This window comes from Colossoma macropomum, unplaced genomic scaffold, assembly GCF_904425465.1.
Source record: "Colossoma macropomum unplaced genomic scaffold, Colossoma_macropomum, whole genome shotgun sequence".
NCBI classification, from domain to species: domain Eukaryota; kingdom Metazoa; phylum Chordata; class Actinopteri; order Characiformes; family Serrasalmidae; genus Colossoma; species Colossoma macropomum.
This window is the reverse complement of record NW_023496020.1, coordinates 782,879-806,701: the sequence shown is the minus strand read 5'-3', so window position 1 is coordinate 806,701 and position 23,823 is coordinate 782,879. Positions and strand designations below refer to the sequence as shown.

At 39.1% G+C, this 23,823-nt stretch overlaps 1 protein-coding gene across 2 annotated transcripts; it reads left to right on the top strand.

Moving 5' to 3' along the window:
* Nucleotides 1–1,477: 1,477 nt before the first annotated feature.
* On the top strand, nt 1,478–20,732 carry fgf7 (fibroblast growth factor 7). Of its 2 annotated transcripts, none has more exons than XM_036564597.1 (4): nt 1,478–1,617; nt 4,203–4,672; nt 18,916–19,022; nt 19,520–20,732. In XM_036564597.1, exons 2-4 carry the CDS (start codon nt 4,396–4,398, stop codon nt 19,733–19,735), a joined length of 600 nt encoding a protein of 199 aa, XP_036420490.1. In that variant the 5' UTR covers nt 1,478–1,617; nt 4,203–4,395; the 3' UTR covers nt 19,736–20,732. The 2 variants fall into 2 exon arrangements, with proteins under 2 accessions (XP_036420490.1, XP_036420491.1); XM_036564598.1 differs by lacking the exon at nt 1,478–1,617 and adding an exon at nt 1,884–1,972.
* Nucleotides 20,733–23,823: the final 3,091 nt, after the last annotated feature.

Below are 23,823 nucleotides of genomic sequence, written 5' to 3'. Positions count from 1 at the left end.
ATAGTCACTCCTGATATGTTTAATCTGCAACAAGAAACTGACAAACATTAAAAAGTTGTGAAGCTGAAGTCAGCTTCTCATTTGCCAGCTTCTTTTTCGAATTTTCTCGTTCCACCTTAAATGATGCAGCAGTTACATTCTGGCGCCTCAGGCAGCATTTAAGGTGGAACGGGAAAATTAAAACAAGAAGCTGGCAATTGAGAAGCTGACTTCAGCCTCATAAAAAGTTGAACGCTGAGAGACATTTTACGAGAAACTGTTCTACTTTTGAGGAAAAGTTTCCTGCCGGAGATGCGAGAAAAGCGGCCATAGTTGAGCTAAAAGCATAAAGCAGAGCAAAGTTAGTCTGCGTTTTTGTTTATATTTTTTAGCATACACTAGCACATTAACATACTGAGACAGATTTACAGCCAAGATGGTAAAGAGACATAAAGTGTTGTGGCTCCCAAGGTAGTTTGATTTTTATTGAAAGGGCAAAATGGCTTGTCTTAACATTTGGGTTGTGACCCCTGACCTAGTGCTGACTGCATGTCTAAATCATCAGGTGCATGTCTCACACTGTGTGGAGATGTTCAGTATCTCTAGTAAACCTGATTAATTTGAATTAATTAACAGAAACCACATAATCAGGTCTGTGTAATAAGGTGAAGGTAAAGGAGCTCCGTCTGCCTATGGTTCACCATCTACATCAGAACCCTCATCACTGTCACTGTGCTTAAAATCTTAAAATTTCTCTCCTTTTCTCTCTTTCTCTCATTTTCCCATCGCTATCTACATCTACTGCACCCCTTTCTCTGTCCTGCCCACTTTCTCTCCCTGTCTCCTCTCCTCTTTACCCTTTTTCCCTCCTTCATCTCTCCTCTCTTGCTTTCTCTCTCCATCTGTCCATCTTTCCCCTTTCTCTTTTCTTTCTCTCTGCCCATCTGTCTCTCCCTTTTCACCTTCTCCCCCTTTTCTCATCCTCTTTCCCTCTCTCACCTATTCTCTCTCCTTTTTCTCTGCTCCGTTTCTTTCTCTCTGTCTTCTCTCTCTATGTTCTCTATCGCTCTCTGTTCTCTCTCTATATATATATCTCTCTTTGTTCTCTCTACCTTTCGATGTTCTCGATGTTCTCAACCTTTCTCTGTTCTTTCTCTCTGTTCTCTTGCTCTCTATATTCTCTATCTCTCTATTCTCTCTTCTTTGTTCTTTCTCTGTGCTCTCTATCTCTTTGTTTTCTCCCTCTCTCTGTTCTCCCCGTTTATCTCCCTCTCTGTTCTCTCCCTTCCTCAGTGTTCTCTATCTGTGCTCTCGCTCTCCCTTTCTCTCTCTGTCTCTCTGTTTTCTCTCTCTCTCTCTCTCTCTCTCTCTCTCTCTCTCTCTTGCTCTCTCTCTCTCTGCTCTGACTGGTTGGAGTGTAATTGCAGCAGTGTGAGGTCAGCAGCAGTGTGTTTATCAGAGTTTGTCTCAGCGCTCTCAGACAGAGAAGATGCACAGAGTGAACAGTCTGCAGCACACACTCGCGCATTCACACACTTACACTCGCGCACTCACACGGAGCAACCTGCACATGCAACTCACAGACACTTGTAATTCACATGGAGGAGGAACACCGTCATTTACAGCCGCGGAGCACAAGTGAGTTACTCTGAGTGCGTTTACTAATGCCTGTGTTTCTGTGTGTTCTGTGTGGAGAGAGAGAGGACAGAGAGAAAGGAGAAAAGAGGGATGAGAAAAAGAAGTAGAGAGACAGAAAGAGACAGAGAGAGAAAGGAGAGGAAAAGAGAAACAGATGGAAGGAGATGGGAGAGGGGTGAAAGAGAGGAGAAGAAAAAAGAGGGAAAGAGAGGGGAGACAGAGAGATTGAAGGAGAAAGAGAGATATAAAGAGAATAAGAGATGGGGTGAGAGGAATAGCGAGAGTGTTGTGATTTAATGTGTCCTCAGTTGACTCTGAGGCTGAAGCTCTCAGGCTGGAAATGAAACCTAAGCAGGTGAAATAACTCTATTGCCTTTCACTGTCAGATGCTTTAATGATATTACAAGATTATTAAATGTAATTTCAGACATTTTGTACTCATTTGAAGTACATTTTTTCTGCTGTCAGATCTTAATGATAACTTTTTTCAGCTCAAATATCCGGCTAATCAATTAAATTAATTTTAATTAGCATCATTAGTAGAGGTGATTCTCTAAATTCGCGGTTCAGTTCAGACCTCGGTTTCTTCTGTTTTGTGTTTTTGGTGTGGGTGGGAGGGGAGTGAATAAGAAAAAAGTTTTATTAAATCACCAACAATTTGGAACACAGGAGATTAACTGAACTTCACCTAAATAACTATGTAAACATAACTAACTAACTAACTAAATAAATAAATAAATACAAATTCTATTAAGACCAAGGCAACCAAGGGACAACATCTTAAATCTATTTCTAATATTTAATCTAATATTTCTCATTTTGAGATACTTGTATGAGTATTATAAGATTATTTAACTTATTTATAGGTGTTTTTACTTGTTTTGAGTAATGTTATCGAGTAAAATGATATCACTATATTGGCAGATAATATGGCTTGTTTCAAGAACATTTCTTAAAATGATCTGACATATAATGAGATCATTTTACTTACTAAAATCACTCAAACCCAGTAAAAATGTCTAGAAAGTTTAATAGTCTCATTACAAGCTTACAATAATATCAATATGAGGAATATTAGATGTATCGAGTAGATTTAAGATAATCTCTGTTGGCAAGATGGCATTTTTTGCAGTGCAGCTTGCGCTAAATGTAAATAGAGCACAAATTTTGTGATTTATGTGTTATATTGGGTTAATTGTGAAATGAAAAATGAGTTTTGTTTTGTTAATGATGTAATGACAGCTCAACAGGCTGCAATAGCAGCTGTGGCAGTGGGTTGGGGTTGAGGGGAAGTACTGCAGTTCTGTCTTGCGGAGCCGCGACACAAGACCGTGGACGTTTGTATCGCGGTTTCGTTCTTGGTTTCAGCATCGTTACATGCCTAATCATTAGCTCGACAAATCACCATGCATTTGTATTGTCAAGCTGGAACTACACTCTTAAAAAAGATGGTTCTTCAAACATTCTTTAGTAAAGACAGTGGTTCTATATAGCACCAAAAAGGGTTCTGCCATTCTTACAATGTCAAGGTTGTAACAGTAGAAGAACCCTTTTTTGGTATATAAAACTATTTTCTTTACTAAAGAACGCTTGAAGAATTATCTTTTTAAGTGTGTAAAATGTTTGACCTTATTGGTGGACCTTATTAGTGAATAAGACACAATAACATTTAATATGTTATAAAGATATTAGATAAATATTAGATATATTAGATGAAGCTGACTTGTGAAATAACAAATTTATATATCACTGCTGTCGGAAAAAAGGAATGACTTCACAAGAGAGTGAAATAATATACATTACTTCTAATGTATGTCACTGGAACCAGACATTTTTCCAAGTCATTTTGGTCTGTTCTTCATAAAATTTACAGACAGTGTAAAGGGCAGCAGGCATTTTCAAATTATGTTAAAAAATGAAGAAGAATGTTCAGACAGCAGTGATATCCATCTCACAGCACCCCTTTTCTGAAACATTCTTTTATCTAAGCACCATTTCAACGGTGTGGCCAATAAAGTTTACATGCAGAGATTCACACTACAAGTAATCAGATCCAAAATTATGTGCATGTGTAAAGAACCAATTAGTGTAGACATTAGCATGGCAACCAGCATCATGTGAATCCAGTCAGTGAGTGAGATGAGCAGCAGTGAGTTGCTGAGTTTTCAGTTTCTGTGTTTAATTTGTTCTGTAGTTCATCTCGTTGATGTGCTCATATTCTCGTCAGGTCATCTTGTTATTGTGAGCTTTACGGTCCATCCTGCTGAAGAGTTTTACGCGTGTCATAACAGAATGTACTCAAACTTTTTGACTGGGAATGTAATCAGATGCAGGCATTTACACACGTATTATATCTTTTTAACGGATTATTTACAGGATTACCCACCTCATTCAATCAGACAGAATCTGTATTCAGAACAGCCTTGATTGGACTAGCCTATTCCGACTGAGGTGTATACATGGAGGTATTCTATTCCGATCGAGCTATTAGATTATTAACAGATCATCAGGCTGTTATCTAGATATGAGATGTGACTGCTAAATTAAGTGTGAATTCTAATTTAAATGTCTGTCTTCACCTGTAGCCCCAAAGTCCCTGAATACTTCTGACCACACTGTTTAACGTGGAGGTCGAAGATCAAGGCCGACGCCCTGCGTGAGGATTTACAGAGCTCGTCAGAGCGTATTTGGACCCCCGGAGCGTGTCTGGACCCCCAGGCAGCTTTAGGACTTCCTGTCTCTCAGTATGGTGCCCGTGGCTCCCCCTAGCAGTGCCTTATGATGCACAGATGGATTGTGGGCAGGAAAAGGCCAGACCTGCTGCTGTTGGGACTCTGCATCAGAGTGCTGCTGTGGATTTGTGGGCTGGACGTGACTTTAGCTGACCACTCGGCTCTGTGCAACTGCTCCAAGCACGAGCGCTACACGCGCAACTACGACTACATGGAGGGGGGCGATGTGCGGACCCGCCGGCTCTACAGCCGCACGCAGTGGTTCCTCACTATAGACGAGTACGGCAACATCAACGGCACGCAGGACCCCAACAACTGCTACAGTGAGCACCGCACACACGCAGAGCCTCACAGCTGAGACTACACACTCAGAGCTGAGACTGTACTACACACTTTAAACTCTGATTTGTCCTGTTTAACACATTTGCAATCTAGACGAGTTTTGCAGGTCAGGAGATCAGATGACATTTTCACACGTTTGACTTTTACGACTCAAAATGTTCATGTTCAGTGAGACGGTCAGTGATGTCACTGAACAAGTGATTCAAGCAACAGCCAATCAGAGAGCTTGGACAGAGAAAAAAATGTGAACTCAAGCTGCTTGTTGAGTTCAGCGTTAATAGTCTCTCTTAACCGTTTCAACTCACCAGACAGTTCATAGTACAATATTCTCCAGCTCTGACTGTGAGATCTGAGTTTAAACCTCAGGTTCATCCTCAGTTTGTGTTCACTGCACTTCTTGTGCACACATAAAAGCACAAACAGCTCTGGTCTAGTTTAGCTAGTTTTTATCTCTTGAACGACCTGGGAGTTTGGGTGCTTTTCGTAGCCGTAACTTGTTATGTGCTGCACTCTTGTCGTCTAGTGTGCACATTCTCACAAAAAAATAACAGGAATTTATTTTTCAAGATGGATGATAAGTGTGTGATGCTCGCTCTTTTCGGAATCTGTTATTTTAAAGTCATCTAGTGTAGGCCTTAAGACTTAAAGTAAGCGTTCCCCCAGTTTCCCCAGTTACCACAAATTTGGTTAAACAATCAAAGCATGTTGGGTGTCTGCAGTTTAGCACTGAAGCTAATGTAGCTATTGTAGCTAACAATGGAAGATTATACCCCACCATTTAGCAGAGTGTTAATTACATGCTAATTTCCACCCACTTTAATCCTGGTTTTAACATGCCTTTGTCCACTTGGTGTCACCATTTGGCCTTTCCATTACTGTATTAGCCCAAGTGAATTTTATTAGACAAGACATTTGACGGATGAGGGATAAAGTGACCAAACGAGGGACCAATCGTGTCGACTACAGCAGCAGAGCTGGCCCAGAAATCATTCCCATCTGACACATTTCCCTTTTTAACCTCTAAAAATGTCAAAGTTACAAACTACTTTAAAATGCTTATCATTTCAAAGCCATAGCATTCGATTTGCTGTGCTTTAAGGTGCAAACTGCTTAGTTTGTTATACAAGACTAGTGAACTTCATCACTTTCCTCTGCTAGTTTTCTAGTTAGCATGCTTAAAGCTTCACAGCTAACAAGAACAAAAGTAAAGGTGATACACCAAAGCTAACAACCAAAGATATGATTCACAACTTTTACGTATGTTATATTCTCAAGAAACAGTTTTCATTGCAAAGTTTGCATGGCTAGCTGATTAGCTTATACTAATAGTTCCTCTAAAATCTTATTCACTGCACCTTTAACTCCTTGTAATCTCAGGCTTATTACATACTGAGGCGTATTATTCAGCAACTACGGAAACTTGTAAACTAGCTGAGTTATTCTTAAGTTATAGAATTTATAGAAGGGCCTGCTGGTGGGCCCTGGCTCTTTAAGGGGTTAACTACCAGCGATTACAAAATCCAGGACCAGAAACTGAAGTGAAGGTCCAGGGTTGAAGGTTCTTCAAATTATTATTATAATTATTATTATTACAACTCTGTGGTTCCAGCACTGTGTTCAGGGATCATAAGGATTTGTTTGGATTTGTTGTTGCCTGCTTGCAAAGATCCGATCCGCACAGCTTCATCTCCAGATTGTCGGAGCTCATCAGGAGATCCGTCTTCAGCTGGGTTAGTGTGTCGGCCGTGTTAGTGCGCCGCTTTCGGAGAAACGGCAAGAGGGTCACGGGTCTGCGTGTGGAGGGCGAAATGACAACGCTAAAGCGAAACAGGTGCTGCGCTTGGATAAACGTTTCTCAACAGCCGCGAGAGAAAGAATCTTAATGATGGAAACAAATGGCCTGTGTTTTCCACATCTGTCAGAGAGAGAGAGACAGAGAGCGACTAACACGCTGCAGCCCCACACACACACACACACACACACACACACACACACACCTGACAGCCCAGCTCTGGAACAGGAGATACGACCTGCACCGCAAGCATAACACAGAGCAAACAGTCAACACACAGTAAAGAAACACTGTGTATGTGAGTGTGTGTGTGTGTGTGTGTTTGTGTGTGTATTATAAAGAGAATGAGACTTCCTAAAGCAAATAATTTCTGATTTGCAGCACATGTCAGCATAACTAATTTTATAGCCTACCATAGAATTTGGCAGATATTTTATTTATTTCTCAAGATGCTATAAACATAAATATAATCATAAATACACTACCAGCGAACATTTTGGGGTTCACTGATTTCATTCATATAAACCAGTTTCTATAAAGATTTGTTTATAAAATGATTCTACAATGAAACTAATTCCTTACGAGTTTCAGTCAGTTTGTATGAAGCTGTAAAAAATGTAGATGTTCTGGATGATAAAAAGAGCTGTAAGTGATTTCGTGATGATTGAAAAATACAGTATTGAGAATCAACTGATAAACAAAATGACACCCACAATGACTCATATTTGAAAACCCATAACCAAGTCTCACCAATTAAACAGATTTAGAGAGTGTGTTTGTGACAACATACTTCAAAAAAGCAGAAAATAAGAAGCTTATTACTTCACACTATAACTTTATGCTGTTCCAAAAATACTGTAAACTGTGTAAACTGTAAATAATGTATTTTTCTGTCTAGCATTTCAGTCTACACTGTATGAGTTTATTACTAAATAACAGTTATTATTATGACAGGTGACCCCAAACTTTTGAGCGGTAGTGTATAACACAAAAATAAAGTGAGATAAAGATGTAGCTATATTTATGACTACGGTTATTATTATATTCAAATGCAAAGCATCTTGAGAGATAAATAAATGTGTAGTAAGAGAGGATGAGAGATGTGCTGCAAAGTGAGACACAGTGAGATAGTGATGCAACTATATTTATTACTACATTTATTAATATATTTATAATATCTTGTACAGCGTGACATACAATAAACAAGTAAGACGGCTGTTATTTCAGTTTACAGCAGAGACAGTGATGCATCCCTGAGATAGTGATGTAATATGAGATGGTGAAATAGACCAAGATAGTGCTGTTAAGTGAGATAGTGAGATAGAGTGATGATCTAAAATCTCATGCTTAATTGCACTGTGTACCCTAAACATACACAAACACAAAAGTTCTTTACTGTCTATTGACTGTATGCACTGCGTTGTGTGAGGATGATTGCGTAATATATGCAATGTAATGTATCTAGTTACTCATGATAGTCCAATGCTAATGTTAGCACTAAACTGAAATATTTGGCAGCTTATTGTTTGAATTTTCCTGCTCCACCTTAAATGGGTCAGCAGTTATTATTGTAACGTCTGAGGCACCAGAATGAAACTGCTGCACTATTTAAGGTGGAAACTCAGACAAGAAGCTAGCGAACAGGAAGTCAATTTTAGCCTAGTAATGTTAGCTAAGCTGTAGGTGTGCGCTAGCTGTGTTTATCTTGTATGTAATGTGTGCGTGTTTGTTCAGTGACGTCTGCATTGTAGTTTTGGGTGAGTGTTGTTTGATGGTATTTGTCTTAAGTTAATCTATATTGGCTTTATTGGCTCCAGCACTCTCTGTGTGATAGTCAGTGTGTTCATGTGTTTTCAGGGGGGCTTTGGAAGGAGGGCGGAAAGTGGGGTGGAATTTTTTCGGTTGGATTTTTCAAAAACCAGCTTACACTTCCTGGTTTGCACAAAATCCACTACTCTAGCTATAATCGTACTGCGTACGCTAAACGTACACAAACACAGAGGTTCTTTACTATCTATTAACTGTATGCACTGTGTTGTACTTTGTGTGTGTGTGTGTGTGTGTGTGTGTGTGTGTGCGTGTGTGTGTGTGTGTGTGTGTGTGTTTCCTAGCGTGACAGGCAGCGAGTGTCTTTAGACAAGAGGGAAAAGATGATTGCGTAATGATTGGCGTTGAAAAGCAGAAAAATTGATACACCCAGATGTGCCTGCTGACTGCCCACAGAGAACACACGCACACACACATATGCACACACACAGGAACATTTAGGCCAACCAGCCCAGTGCACGCACATATCTAATAAATCATCCAGTCACATTTAACGGTTGAGGGGTTCAACCGGCCCGAGGAGGTCACTGCAAACACACACACACACACACACACACACACACACACACACACACGAGAGAGAGAGCGATTTAAAAGCAGTCAGTAAACTGACAAGATGTATTAATGAGGATCAGCTAATTAGAATTGTTCCCATTCTTCCTTATTACTCTGTTATTGTTCATATTTACAACCATGTTGGCAGTTTATTAACTCAAACCACAGTTGGGCTGCACAAGAGTGTGTTATTGTAATCATTTCCATCAAAATAATCTTTTCTGACTGTACGATGGGGATCGCCAATACTTCTAGAATGCTGAGATTTAGAGCAATTACAGAGAGTCTGTAACAACAACAACCAGTGCTGCATAGTAACGAGTAAGTAAGTGAGTTTTATTAATAAAGCACTCTTAAAACAACTTGCGATGACCAAAGTGCTGCACATCAAATCAGCAAACACATAAACAGCACAACAAGTAGGAAAATAGAACAAAAATAATAAGATGAGTTACATAAAATGAATCACTATTAAAATAAAGTTAAAAAAAATAAAGTTTTTACACTTTTATTACATAATGAGCCCATATAGGAACAGCCAGCAGGTTCTGCGAGGATGATCTCAAAGCTGTATGGTAGAGGGAGTGAGCATACTGCCGACATACGAGGGAGCCTGACCATTAAGTGCTTTAAAATAAAACAAATAAAAGCACTTTAAACTGTACTCCTGAACTGGACAGGTAGCCACTGAAGTGAAGCGAGGACTGGAGTGATATGGTGTCTTTTCTTGGTACTAGTCAGTAACCTAGCTGCTGCATTTTGGACTAACTGTAAGCGTTGCAATAGAGACTGGTTAATCCCAATATATAAAGAATTACAGTAGTCAATTCTAGAGGAGATGAATGCATGAATAACTTTCTCCAGGTCAGAAAAACTGAGAAAAGGCTTAAGCTTTGCAATGTTTCTGAGCTAGAAGAAGCTACTCTTTACTACAGAGTTGATTTGTTTATCAAATCTGAAGTCCAAGTCAAAGATAACACCAAGATTTCTCACAGAAGTCTTGACATATGGGGACAAATGACCAAGGCTATTGGAGACACTAGTGCATTGGCAGAACATTATGACACTTTTCTTGCACCGCTTTTGATGTTTTTCCACACATATCGTCTCATTGCATTTAAGATGATTAGAAGCTACCTATCACGGTTTTAGGGAATGTTCTACCATTCGTCTGCTAATCATTTTCGGACACTACGTTAACTCTTCGGCAGCTTGAGTCAATGGTTCATAATGTTAAGGCTCAAGACGCACTGCCTGATCAGAAAGACCTTCCCTCATCGAAGATGGAGATGTTAGTGGAGAAAATTTGTCAGCCTCGTAAGAACTCTCAAATGCAAGAGTGCCTCTCTCCACATTTTAGCTAACGTTAGCTATACAAACACAGCAACCCAGCCCAATCTTCTTAAATGCTCCTGTAAAGGCTCCTCATATAACATGACACTCATATGTTTCATATCAAAATGCTCTGTTATCTTCATCACTACTTTCCAAAACCACTGCAGCAACTTCAGCAGCTGTAAACTCTCTGCACACCATTTCAAATGTGTCTCCGATGTGGACTGAATGAAGAATGAAGGGTTTCTGGCGTGATGGTCAGTCCTTAGTGATTTCCCAAGTGTCCATTGGTTTCACACAGACTGTAGACGGACTCACGAATCCACTAGTTCCACACGGTGAGAGGCAGATGATGGGTATCTCAGCCCCTCTTCATAGCCTCATAACTCCAGATGTGAGTCACATACGATCTCATGATAAGGTGGAATGGAAAGGGCGACTCTACAGATTCAGGAAATGTTTGAACTGGATTTCTGTGCTGGATCATCACAAAGAGAGAGAAATAGTTATAGAAACAGAGAATTTGTTAAAACAATTGTTACTGCAGTAGAAGTACCTCTCTACAAAACAAAGGTACACTACCGCTCAAAAGTTTGGGGTCACTGATTTCATTCATATAAACCAATTTCTTTGAAGATGTGTGTATAAAATGATTCTAGACTAAAACTAATTCCTTTCAAGTTTCAGTCAGTTTGCAAGAAGCTGTAAAAATGAAGATGTTTTGGATGATAAACGGAGCTGTAAGTGATTTCATGATAATTGATAAATCTGTACAGCATTGAGAATGAACTGATAAACAAAGAGACACCCACAATGCCTCATATTTGAAAAAAAAAATATATATGTATGCATATAAGATAGTTTTGCTTGCTGTAAGAAACTTAATAAGTGCACAACCATCTCAGAATCGATTATATTTAAGATCATTTCACTTGACAAGACACCGTTTTTTCAGTGTAAATCATTCTTCAGTGCTGTATATGGTTCTATATAGCACCACAAAAGGTTCGTCTATTGTTATGATGTTATGACTTGTGACAACAGAAGAACCTTTTTTGGTACTATATCAAATGCTTTTCAATAAGGTTCTATTAAGAACCATATACAGCACATTCTCGATCATTTCACCCTGGAAAGAACCAATTAATCATGCAAATGATTCCTTGATTGTTCATGGTTCTATATAGAACCGTTTTCTTCACTAAAGACCTCTTTTCAAAGTGTGTAGTTTATAAGCAGAAGCACAAAGGGAGCATCTCAGAACCTTCATTCAGTGTCTTGTTTTTTGATCTACGTAAACCCGCTTTAAGCAAAAATATCACCTACAGCAGGGGTCAGCAACATGGCTCCGGAGTTGTATGCGGATCTTTTACTGCCCTGTTGCAGCCCCAATGTCTTAATGTAGAACTGCTAATTCACCCTTTAACCCTGAATATCAGCACAGACCGCCGGTCACCATAGCAACACAGACAACGTTTTCGCCTAGCTAGTAGCTAACAAAAAGGCAAAGAGAAAGATTAAAGACGAACATCGATCATTTGGAGACAAATGGACTTATTTACATTCATAATCACTCCAGTTGATTTCCTAATACGTTTAATCTGCAGCAAGAAACTGTCAAACACTAAAAAGTCAGCTTCGCATTTGCTAGCCTCTTTTCCCATTCCACTTTAAATGGTGCAGCAGTTACATTCTGCTGCCTCATGCACCATTTAAGGTGGAACAAAAAATTCAAACAAGAAGCTGGAGAATAAAAAGTCAAACATTGAGAGACATAGTACAAGAAACTGTTCTACTTTTGTGGAAGAATTTCCTGCCAGAGATGCAAGAAAAGTAGCTGTAGCTGAGTTATTTTTAGCCTATACTAGGACATTAGCACATACTGAGACATGTTTACAGCCAAGATGGTAAAATGGGCATAAAATGTTGTGGTTGCCAAGGTGGTTTGATTTTTGTTGAAAGGACAAAATGACTCTTATTAACATTTGGGTTGCAACTCTCAACCTACAGTATATATTTTTCATCATGACAGTGACATTCGCTGTTGCTCAGCTCTCGTCTCTGTTTCCACTGCAGACTCTGGCAAACACTGGCTCTGCACCACGCTGCGTTTGGAGGAGTAACAAAGTGCACTAAAGTGTCTTTAATCTTGCTGCTTTCTCCATCAGAAACTAATGTCCCTATGCAAATTATACATCAGCTATTTCACTATTATTTCCAGCTGACACAACAAGTATTGTCAGACAGTTAAGTACTCCACATGCCTTTAATGCTGACAGATTTATTAAAAATGTAGTTGCCTGTAGCGGGGGTTTAATCTGTTAAAGTGTTTAATATGTTTATCTAGTCACTCACTGCAGCGCAATTACTTCCTTAAGGCCAAACCGAGCAGAGCCAGCAAAACACACACATCTCTCACCTTCCACAGTGTGTTCTGTGTTCATGAACCACATGGTGCTCTTCTCAAATCAAACCAGCTGAGTTATTAAGTTATCCAGTTTCAGCAAGTGATTACAATACATAAAAACCATTATAATATTGGCCTACTGTTGCAACAACTTAAAAAATGAGAGCTTTTGCTATTAGTGTTGATTTACTTACAGAATAATCTCTGACTGTTGTGTCCCTTGGAAGCAACAGTGTATTGTTAACAAACGTTACTTTTTGGCAGCATAACTGTTAACTGATATTATTATCTTTATCTTAAATTATTTATCATATTATACACTGATCAGCCATAACATTAAAATCTCGTTTATTGTATCCATATATATGTCCTAGATGCGTCTGTGCATTACAGTGATTTTTTTTCCACTGTTAAAGGCTGTTGTTGCACCTCCTTGTTTCTGCACTCACTGTCTATTTTATCAGCAAGTATTATTTGGGTGGTGGGTCATTCTCAGCACTGCAGTGATGGTGGTGTGTTAGTGTGTGTTGCACTGGTGTGAGTGGATCAGACACAGCAGCGCTGGTGGAGTTTTAAACACTGTGTCCACTCACTGTCCACTCTATTAGACACTCCTACCTTGTTGGTCTACCATGTAGATGCAAAGTCAGAGACGATAGCTCATCTGCTGCTGCACAGTTTGTGTTGGTCATCCTCTAGTCCTTCATCAGTGGTCACAGGACGCTGCCCACAGGACGCTGTTGGTTGGATGTTTTTGGTTCTCAGTCCAGCAGTGACACTGAGGTGTTTAAAAACTACAGCAGTTCTGCTTTGTCTGGTCCACTCACACCAGCGCAACACACACTAACACACCACCACCATGTAAGTGTCATTGCAGTGCTGAGAATGACCCACCACCCAAATAATACCTGCTCTGTGGGGGGTCCTGTGCGGGTCCTGACCATTGAAGAACAGGGTAACAAAGTATACAGAGAAACAGATGGACTACAGTCTGTAACTGTAGAACTACAAAGTGAAACTATATGGTCAGTGGAGCTGATAAAGTGGACAGTGAGTGTAGATACAAGGAGGTGAACTTTGTGCCTAACAACACCCTTTAACCATGGAAAAAAAATCGCGGTAATGCACAGCCGGATCTAGAACAAATATGCGAATACAATTCAAACATCATACACAAGACCGAAGGCTGAAAAATGACTGAATACGTCACATTTCGCGTAAACAGTGTCTAGCCTTATAACGCAACTCCTGAGTTTACTGAAATGGATTGTAAAGTAAACCAGCTGCACTGACTCATTTGGATGGTCTTTACTTCATTTAGTTGTTTAATTGGCAGCCATTTCCCACAAACCATTTCCCTGCCTTTCAACAACTGAATTTATAAGTGAACAAATCTAATTTATCTGCGTAAATACGGACAATCCAAACGGTCTGTGTTGTGGAAAAGTGGCCGGAGTGCTGAGTCACTAACCTAAACCAAACTGCTGTAACCTTTTAAAAGGTTTGAAAACACATTAGTGAGTTTAATGACGCTGGTCGTAATGTTTGAACCAGCAGGACAGAAGGGCTAAAGTACAGCATGAGCACTCAGGAAGAAAAGAGGCGGCCTGAGAGAGAAGTATCAGATTTTTCTGTGGGGAGAAGAAGTTCAGACGCTGATCAAACACTGCCGTGAACTTTTACCTGAACAGACTGATTTACAACATATCAGTTCTATCATAAGAAAACTCTTTTATTCATTGTTTTCAAGTAACTGTTTCTGCTACTGCTGTCAGATCCTACACTCAAACAGAAAAGATACTTAACACTAGGGCTTTAACTCAACTAAGTTATATTATTATCAATTAATCAATCAATTATTATTTGATTATTCAAATAATTGCTCTATCCTGCCCTCTTCAGTTTCTCTTTTAATTTTCTCTGTGCAACAATTTCTACTGTTTTAAACATTGTTTTTCTGTTTAATCCAAGCTGTACCCTCAAGAACAGCAATTATATCACATGATTGTAGAAGACAAACTAAGCACATTAATTCAGCAGTAGAAGTGCAAGACAAGGAGATTCCAAAATTAAACAAAATTAATAATTACATACAAAAAAAGAAAAGCAGATGTTGTGGCGATATATACAGTTCATAATAGGTCATATTTCCCGAAACTGAAAGAAGCTTGCAGCTATTTTAACTTTTCAATAATATTAAAGACCAAGTTCCTTTTTAAAAAAACAAAAACAGTGCAAGTTTTTTTAATATTCTACATTTGTATGGAAAATATTTTGCTAAAATGATGATATTATTATCCAAAACGCATCTCAACATTCAGTTTCACTAATACAAAATTTGATCAAATAAAAATCCAAAGTTTCTAAGTCAACATTCTTTGAAGAGGACCAGTTTTGGAGATCTTTCCTGAAGACTGAATACAGCTAAAGAGACTGAATACAGCTAAAGAAAATATGTTCTGTTATTTCAATATTAAAATCACAAAATTTGCAATATTTTTTATCAATACTAAATTTTAATCCTAATAATTCATCACAGGAATAGTCATTTAACATTTAAAACTGAAGCTCTTTAGCCTTAGAATTAAAAATGGCATATATCTACAGGTATAAAGAACAACAGAACATTTTTAAATGAAACAGTAGGAGTCATATCGCCCCCTACACTTCCTGTAGTGTATTACAGTCTGTCGGAATGGCTGTGTGGATCTTAGACTGTAAGACTGTACTTTTCTATGGAGAAACAAGCTGTGCAGTACTGAACTCGTATTACAAGGACTGTCTGAATACTTTTGGACAGCTGGCATTTGTTTTTTAAAGTAAAGGTGTTTTTTTCCATAGTCAATGCTGTCAAGCAAACGCTGACATCTGCACTTATGGATCAATGGCCACTTGTAAAAAAAACATCTCAAATATCTCTGTGAAGTAATTTCTAAAGGGCTAAATTTACAGCTGCACAATGACGATACTTGAACTTGAGGACTAAAACTCAATTTGCTGTCCACTTTGCACAAAGAGAGTTTACACAGCTCACTGAAGGATGAGCAAATATTAATTTACAGCCAAAATTCACTTAAGAACAAGCATCCAGAGATTACTTTGCTGCTTCAACAACAGACAGAAAGACAGACAGATGCATAAAAGCTCAGTGAGAGTCAGAACTAAAGCATCCATCAACACTCCAGCCAGAGTCAGCCATTTATGGGAGAAACTTATGACATGCAAGAGCTAAAGAGTCTGTCTCTCTCTCTCTCTCTCTCTCTCTCTCTATCACAACTGTATTATATACACACATACTGATAAAAACATTCAGTGCAATCTAATCTTATCCAGAGCATTTTCATTTCTAATATTCACCATGATACCAGTTAGCATTATAATTTCAAGCAACCTCTCACGTGATGTTCTGTAAAGGTCAGGTTATGAATTGGTGGGGATCCAGTTCAGAGCGAGTGTGTGCACAGTTCTCCACAAGAGAATTAAACACACGCTATCTCTGATCTAAACACGCTGAGAGACTCTCCAAACTCTATTATTCAAATCCAGCTCGCTGCACTTAGACAGCACAAGTTTTTCTGCAAGTCACAACTCTGTACAAAATGTTGCTGTCACTTCTAGAACTCTGCCTTAATGATAACATTGTAATGTACTTCATGTTACAAGCCGTAGTTTGACAAAACATCTCATTCCCAGTTTTCCCACCTTATGACAAATGTAGGCCATCAGCCAAAACATGTTTGGTGTCTGACATTTGCTTCTTTAGCTTTAGCACTGGAGCTATGAGGCTATTGTAGTTAACAAGCAATGGAAGAATATGCTAACACCAATTAGCATGGTGTTAACTGCATACCTTAATCATCACTCACTTGCCTCAAACCAAGCGAATTGTTAAAGGGTGTAAAAGAAAAATCCCACCAATTTTTAGAATTCCCGCATAACTGAGTGTGTGAGATGTAAACCGAGTGATTCAGAGTGGTTTGGTGTGAAATGATTCAGATTTCTCTACAGTGGTGGTGATAGGAACCAGGGGTCGCCATGACTACAGCACTAATATATACATTTTATTATTTCCTATCCAAAACCACCAGTGAACCTACACGTGTCTGAGTTTTATATGGAATGTTGATGATGGAAAAATAGTGGAAAATCTAAGTAAGTTATCTTTGGGGACTATTTTGCCTCACAACGCCCTGCATGAATCCCTCCACCATGAATGGATTTTAAGTTCTCAGAACTATCATAAAACAGTGTCTCAGACATCTGGCAGTGAATTCATAACCATTTCATGTAATAACTTTCTGTGAGGGAGCTTTTAGAGGTGGACGTCTTGTTCCAGTCACAAACACTGTGAACAAGTTTATCTAGAACGGAGTGTTTCACACCAAACTACTCTAAATAAGCTTTTAAATTGTGCCAAAAAATTTAAATGCATCCGTCCACCTTTATTCTCTAATAGTCTTGATTATGTGGTTTAACATAATTAACAAAACACAGTTTTGTTCAGTTGTACTGTACATCCTCTACCCCAGATTTGTTTCTCATGTATGTGATGATAAGGGGAAGGTGTGTGTGCTGGGAGTTGTGTGTGTTGTAGTGATGCTGTGGTTTTATTGGCTGCAGTGTAGCGTGCAAAGCAGCTCTGACAGCCCCCCGGACCCTCAGGCTCAGCTTTAATCTCACTCACAGATGTGACCACACTGTGGAGTCAGTAATGACCACCCAAACCACCCAACACACACACAAACACACACTGCGGAGTAGCTCCCTCTCAATCACACAGCCCACCCTCACACTCCACACACACACACACACATACATTGGGGAGCAATTTTCTCTATCACATAGTTTACCGTCACCCTACACACACACAGACACACACTCACACACACACTGCAGAATAGCTGCCTCTCAATCACACAGCCCACCCTCACCTTCCACACACACACACACACACACACACACACACATTGGGGAGCAATTTTCTCTATCACATAGTTTACCATCACCCTGCACTCACACACACACACACACACACACACACACTCACACACACACTGCAGAATAGCTGCCTCTCAGTCACACAGCCCACCCTCACCTTCCACACACACACACACACACACAGAGACACATTGGGGAGCAATTTTCTCTATCACATAGTTTACCTTCACCCTGCACTCTCATGCACACACATACACAACACAGACACAGACATTTGTTTCTGTGATTGTGGAGACATTACATAGACTTTCATTCATTCCTGGAGACAAACCTTAAACCTAAATACTACTAGCCAAATGCTAAAACAGGTCTTCACCTTAAAATTGAATGATTAACGTTGTGGGGACCAGCTTGTGTTTGGAAGAAAGGTCCCCACAATGTGAGTGTAAAAACAGCTTTGGTCCCCACAACTTACCATAAACCTGGTAAACACAAACACACACAAGGCTGTGACAATCCATATACTGTTTGATATGTTTTTTGATTCTGAGGTTTAAGTTTGGTTTTTATGTGTATGAAAATATCTTGATTCTATAATAAGTGCACAATCAGAATCAGCCCAGATCAGAATCACACAATTTCAGCTCTGAACAATCTGTAATCTGATAATTTATTACTTTATCTCGGCACATCTGTGTTGTATAATGTAAATAATGTGAGGCAGATGAATGCACTCATTCGTGTTATTTAAACAGATTTTTCATTGGCATTATTAAAATGCCAGTTTGGCCTATTAAAGAGCAAACAGTCTTATTTATAATGCAACTGGCTAATAGAAAATGCTTGAGTTATGGGTGTGAGGAATGAAAGTGTGGAACTGCCCACAGTTCCTTGGCATTCATCTCCAACAACCTAAATTTGGTATGATCAAGGAAAACACCATAGAACTGATTACATGTAATTTTCATATTTTATTTACAATCAAATTAGAATTGTTTTCTCCAGCTTTTCAGTGCCTTAAAGTAGTAGCAATATACTCATACAACAGGGGCGTCCAAATTTTTCAAAGAGTGCTATTGTCAAAATACCTGAGGGCCGAAATATGATTCACAAATCATATTCATTTCAAAATGACCCTGTTTCCTATCACTGTATAAAAGATGCACAACGTTTCATTTATTGTAATTAATAAAATCTGTTCATGGGCCGCATTTGGCCCTGGGGCTGGACTTTGGAAACCCCGTCATACAAAAATATGAGTTTATGTATTTGTATATATATTGTATGAATAGTATACATGTTATACACACACTCTCCCTCTCTCCACCTGTGTTAAACCCTCTGCTGTATGTGTGTGTGTGTGTGTGCAGGTATTCTGGAGATTCGGACAGTGTCAGAGGGAGGCATTCTGGCCATTAAAGGGGTGAAGAGTCAGTATTATATTTGTATGAACCGTAGTGGAGTTCTACAGGGAAAGGTAATCTGATCACACACACACACACACACACACACACACACACAATTCACATTCATCTCTTATTACATATTATTTATGGTTTCAGAGATAGTTAATAAGCTTTCTCTTTACCCCTCTGTGGTCATTCTATCGATTTGTGCATATCTTCTTAAACTCTCCCTAAAAACTCTTCATATAACATGATACTCATATGTTTCATACCACAATGCTCCGTTATCTTCGTCACTACTTTCCAAAACCACTGCAGCAACTTCAGCAGCTGTAAACTCTCTGCACACCATTTCACATGTGTCTCCGATGTGGACTGAAAGACTAACTACTGAATTACTGAATAAGTCACTGCTATTGTGTAGCTACTATGAATTATTTAGTGTCTACTATGACATCAAGCGATTACGAGCCTTACAAGTTAGCTGAATCATCTGAACAATTAACTAATTAAGCTGATGTAGAAGCAGAGACTTAAGCAGAGTTTTAATCTCTCTTCTCATCTGCAGAAAGACTACAGCGACAGCTGCAACTTTAAGGAGGTGTTTTTAGAAAACTTCTACACGGCCTACTTGTCTGATAAATGGACTAAAACCGGGAAGGAGATGTTTATCTCTCTGTCGCAGAAGGGCCGGCCACTGAAGGGCAAAAAAACACGCAAAGAGATCATCGCTTCGCACTTCATCCCACGCAAGTGCAAAGAGGACGACAAGACGTCAGCCTGACACACAGACACACCTCAAACTTACTCCACAATCCGTCCAAAAACTTTAAACACAGTTTCAACAGGGGCCGCTGCTCCTCCTTTGCAGCACCGACTCTGCTCACCTGGATTGAGTGCAGTATGTTCTGAATGTGCTGCACTATTGCTTGATTTTTGTGTTTTTTGCGATGTTTTGCTCCTTTTGTGGACTTTTACTGATGCTCTTACCTGCAGGGAGCTGGACTGAAATGCGAAAGCACTTCCATCACTAACAATTACTCTACTAAAGATCTCTACTGGTCAACAGCAATGACTCTGAGAAAAAGACTATGGATGTAAAAAGCCGAATGGGAGTTTGAGGACTCGTAACAAGAGGGTGAAATGTTTGCGTAAGCAAGATTCTACTGTATCTCATTAAACAGAGGACAAACTTACGTCAGGGCATCAAGGGAACACAATCGTGACTTTACTATCAGCAGTAAAGCAGCCATTAGGACAGCAGCAACGTCAGTGCCTGAGATCTTCCAAAGCAGGAGATGGTTTTATGTCATTCTTAAGCAGAGCTTTAGCCACAAATGTTATTATAAGGTCAGCAGAATAAACAAAGGAATCACAGTAACCCACAGCGCATTAAAACTCCATTCCGAATCATAAAAGCAAAGACTGCTTTGAACTGTAACCAGTGTCTCATTTCATGATGCAAACCATAATTTCACAATTTCATAATTGGAAAACCACTAATATGGCCCACAGTGTATTCTTGAGCACAGTCCTCTCATTTAAAGGGCCCATATCATGAAAAACGACTTTGTCTGGCTCTGTTGACATAGTTTGGAAACACTTTTAACATTTTAAAATGTCCTGTTATACTTATATATATATATATATATATATATATATGTCCATATATGGACACTAAGGTGCAAAAACAGCTCGTTTTGCATTCATCGTGGTTGTGACATCAAAGAATTCAAAACAATGGTCAAAACAATGTTAGCAGTTTAGCCCCACCCACCCAGTTTAGCTCCTCCCATTCAGCATACAGCACTATAGACCCGCCCTTTCAGCCTACAGCAGTTTAGCTCCACCCATTCACACAACAGCAGTTTAGCCCCATCCATTTAGGCTACAGCAGTTTAGCCCCACCCATTCAGCCTACAGAAGTTTAGCCCCACCCATTCAGGCTACAGCAGTTTAGCTCCTCCCATTCAGTCTACAGCAGTTTAGGCCCAACCATTCAGGCTACAGCAGTTTAGCTCCTTTCATTCAGCCTACAGCAGTTTAGCTCTGCCCATTCTGCCTACAGCAGTTTAGCTCCTCTCATTCAGCTTACAGCAGTTTAGCCCCACCCATTCTGCCTACAGCAGTTTAGCTCTGCCCATTCTGCCTACAGCAGTTTAGCTCCTCTCATTCAGCTTACAGCAGTTTAGCCCCACCCATTCAGCCTACAACAGTTTAGCTCTGCCCATTCAGGCTACAACAGTTTAGCTCTGCCCATTCAGCCTACAGCAGTTTAGCCCCACCCATTCAGCCTACAGCTGTTTAGCCCCACCCATTCAGCCTACAGCAGTTTAGCTCCTCCCATGCAGCCTATAGCAGTTTAGCTCCACCCAGGACAGCAAACCAGAACAGAGCTCATTTACATATATCAGTCTTAAAGACACAGTATCAAAAGCAGCCTGTTTAATTCTAAGGGATAAAGAGAGGCTGGAAATTGTTCATGTAAAAATGAAATACAACTGTTTTGGAACAGAAAAGAAGAGAAACAGCACACTTAGACTTCTGGGAAAAAAACACAAAAAAGTGTGGAACACAAGTGCTTTAATTGTGACGCCCCACACACTAAAGCAGACAGGCAGGATGGACACTTTAAAATAATGCATGCTTTCTCAAATTTCTTTATGATTTGATTCTTTATGATTTATGATATGATTTCCTGAATACATGGGTTCATTAGTGTTTCCTACAGCTAACCTTGTGTTTCTGTTAGCATGACACATTCCATTCACCCACTTACTGGCATTTCACTACAAAACAAATCAGTAATGTGCACCAGGCCACGGTCATAACAACATTTTCATGATCCCATTTCACTACATTTCCATTTCACTGTGTGCCTTAAAGCTCTCCTGTCTGTAAACAGCTGTTCCTCTTTATTATTAAATGTTATTTATGATCTGTGTGTAAAATCCGGACAGGTGGGTGTAGTATTGCAGGTTAAAGGTGATAGTTTGGTGAAAAAGAAATGACAGCACACACAAAATACTGTTTTTAGCTATGCTTCTTACTTGAGCCATGACATGCAAGTCCACTATTTTCCCAAAAAAAAGGGTTCTGCTATTGCCTCAGTGCACTTTCTGGTGCTATATAGAACCCTTTTTATAAAGGTTCTATATAGAACCATATACAACACGTTCCCCTTCGATCTGAAGAACGTTTTCACCATGCAGAGAACCTGGTTCTATATAGAACATATGGTTCTAAATAGAACCATTGCCCATTTACCATTTACTAAAGAACCCTTGAAGAACCATCTTTTTTACGAGTGTACTAAAGATAAAGAAGCATGTCTTGGCTGATTATTCGGACTAAGCGGGGAGATTGAACAAAGTTGATTTTTTCATCAAACTATCTCTTTAAGACCGCCGGCTCAGTGAGGCCAAGCACTCACCCACCATCTGATCAATCAGAAGCTTTAACCACTAGACTGCAAACACGGTGAGAGGAGATGCGAGAGGAGTGTGTTTCTTCTGCTGCTATCTGCGACGACATTAACAGAATATAAGAGATGAAGTGTTTATATTTTATGTATTAAAAGTCAAAAACACAAATAAATACACAAATATTTTACACCAAGTGTTTTGAGAATCACTCTGCATCACACCGTCTCTAATCCTAAATCACTGTGTGATGGTAATGCTGTAGTGTCTATTTTTATTATCTGTTTAATATGCATATATGCATGAAAGTTGATGTGTTATGGTCCCCGCTGTTCAAACTAGCGATGCAATCTCCATTATTCAAATTATACTGTAACCTATTCATATGCAGTGCCTCAGAACATGCCCTAAATAGTCTAATATGAACTTCTGCACAATTATAGCTAACAGTATCAAATTGATTTTTTGATTATATTTAATTTCCACACTGCATAAAATGGTATCATGAAAGTAAAATTATTTGGAATCTAGTCAATATATCTAATAATTCTCATTTTGACATTATTGGTAGCTTATTATAAGATTTTTTAACATATTTCGAGTTGCTTTAGTGATTATAGTAAGTAAAATACTGATCGTTGGTACTAAAACTAAAAGAGAAATCAGCTTTATGAGAATCTCGGCTTTTTATCTTCATATCCCAAACCTGCAGTAGAAACCTGGGTGTGATCTTAGACTCTGAGTTCTGTTTAATCTGCATGTAAACACAGTCACTAAAGCAGCTTTTTTATCATGTGAGAAACATCACTAAAGTACAGTCTTTTCTCTTTCAGAGTAACACAGAGAAACGTGCTGCTGCATTTGTTCAGCAGAGTTGATCACTGTAATGATCTTCTTACTGGAGAAAACAGTGCATCCTGCACAACTCATACAGAACGCAGCAGCGTGGATCATCACAACACCAACAGAGAGAGCTGTTTTTTAAAGCTCTAAATGACCTTAAATCTCCTGAATGTCTGTTTATGATCTTAGATCTGCAGATACTGGCCTTCTGCAAACATCTTCTGTAACATACAGAAAATGTGGAGAGATTCTTTCTGTTATTCTGCTTCTAAACTGTGGAGCTCAGTTCACCTTTTATTAGACAGTCAAGCTGAGAGCTCACTTGTAATAAACATCTGAAAACACAGCTCTTTAACTCAGCGCTTCATTAAACTCTATGGCTCTTTGGTGTTTATCTCTTTAACCTGATCATATGATTTTAATTCAATACTCACAGTTTCTTCTTGTAAAGCACTTTAAGTTGTCACCAGCATGAAAAGTGCTATATAAATAAATGTATTATTATATTTATTATTATTGTTATTTTTATTATTAAAATGATCTCACTATATTGGCAGATAAATGTTCCAAGCAAACATGTAACATAATCTGCCACTATAATGAGATC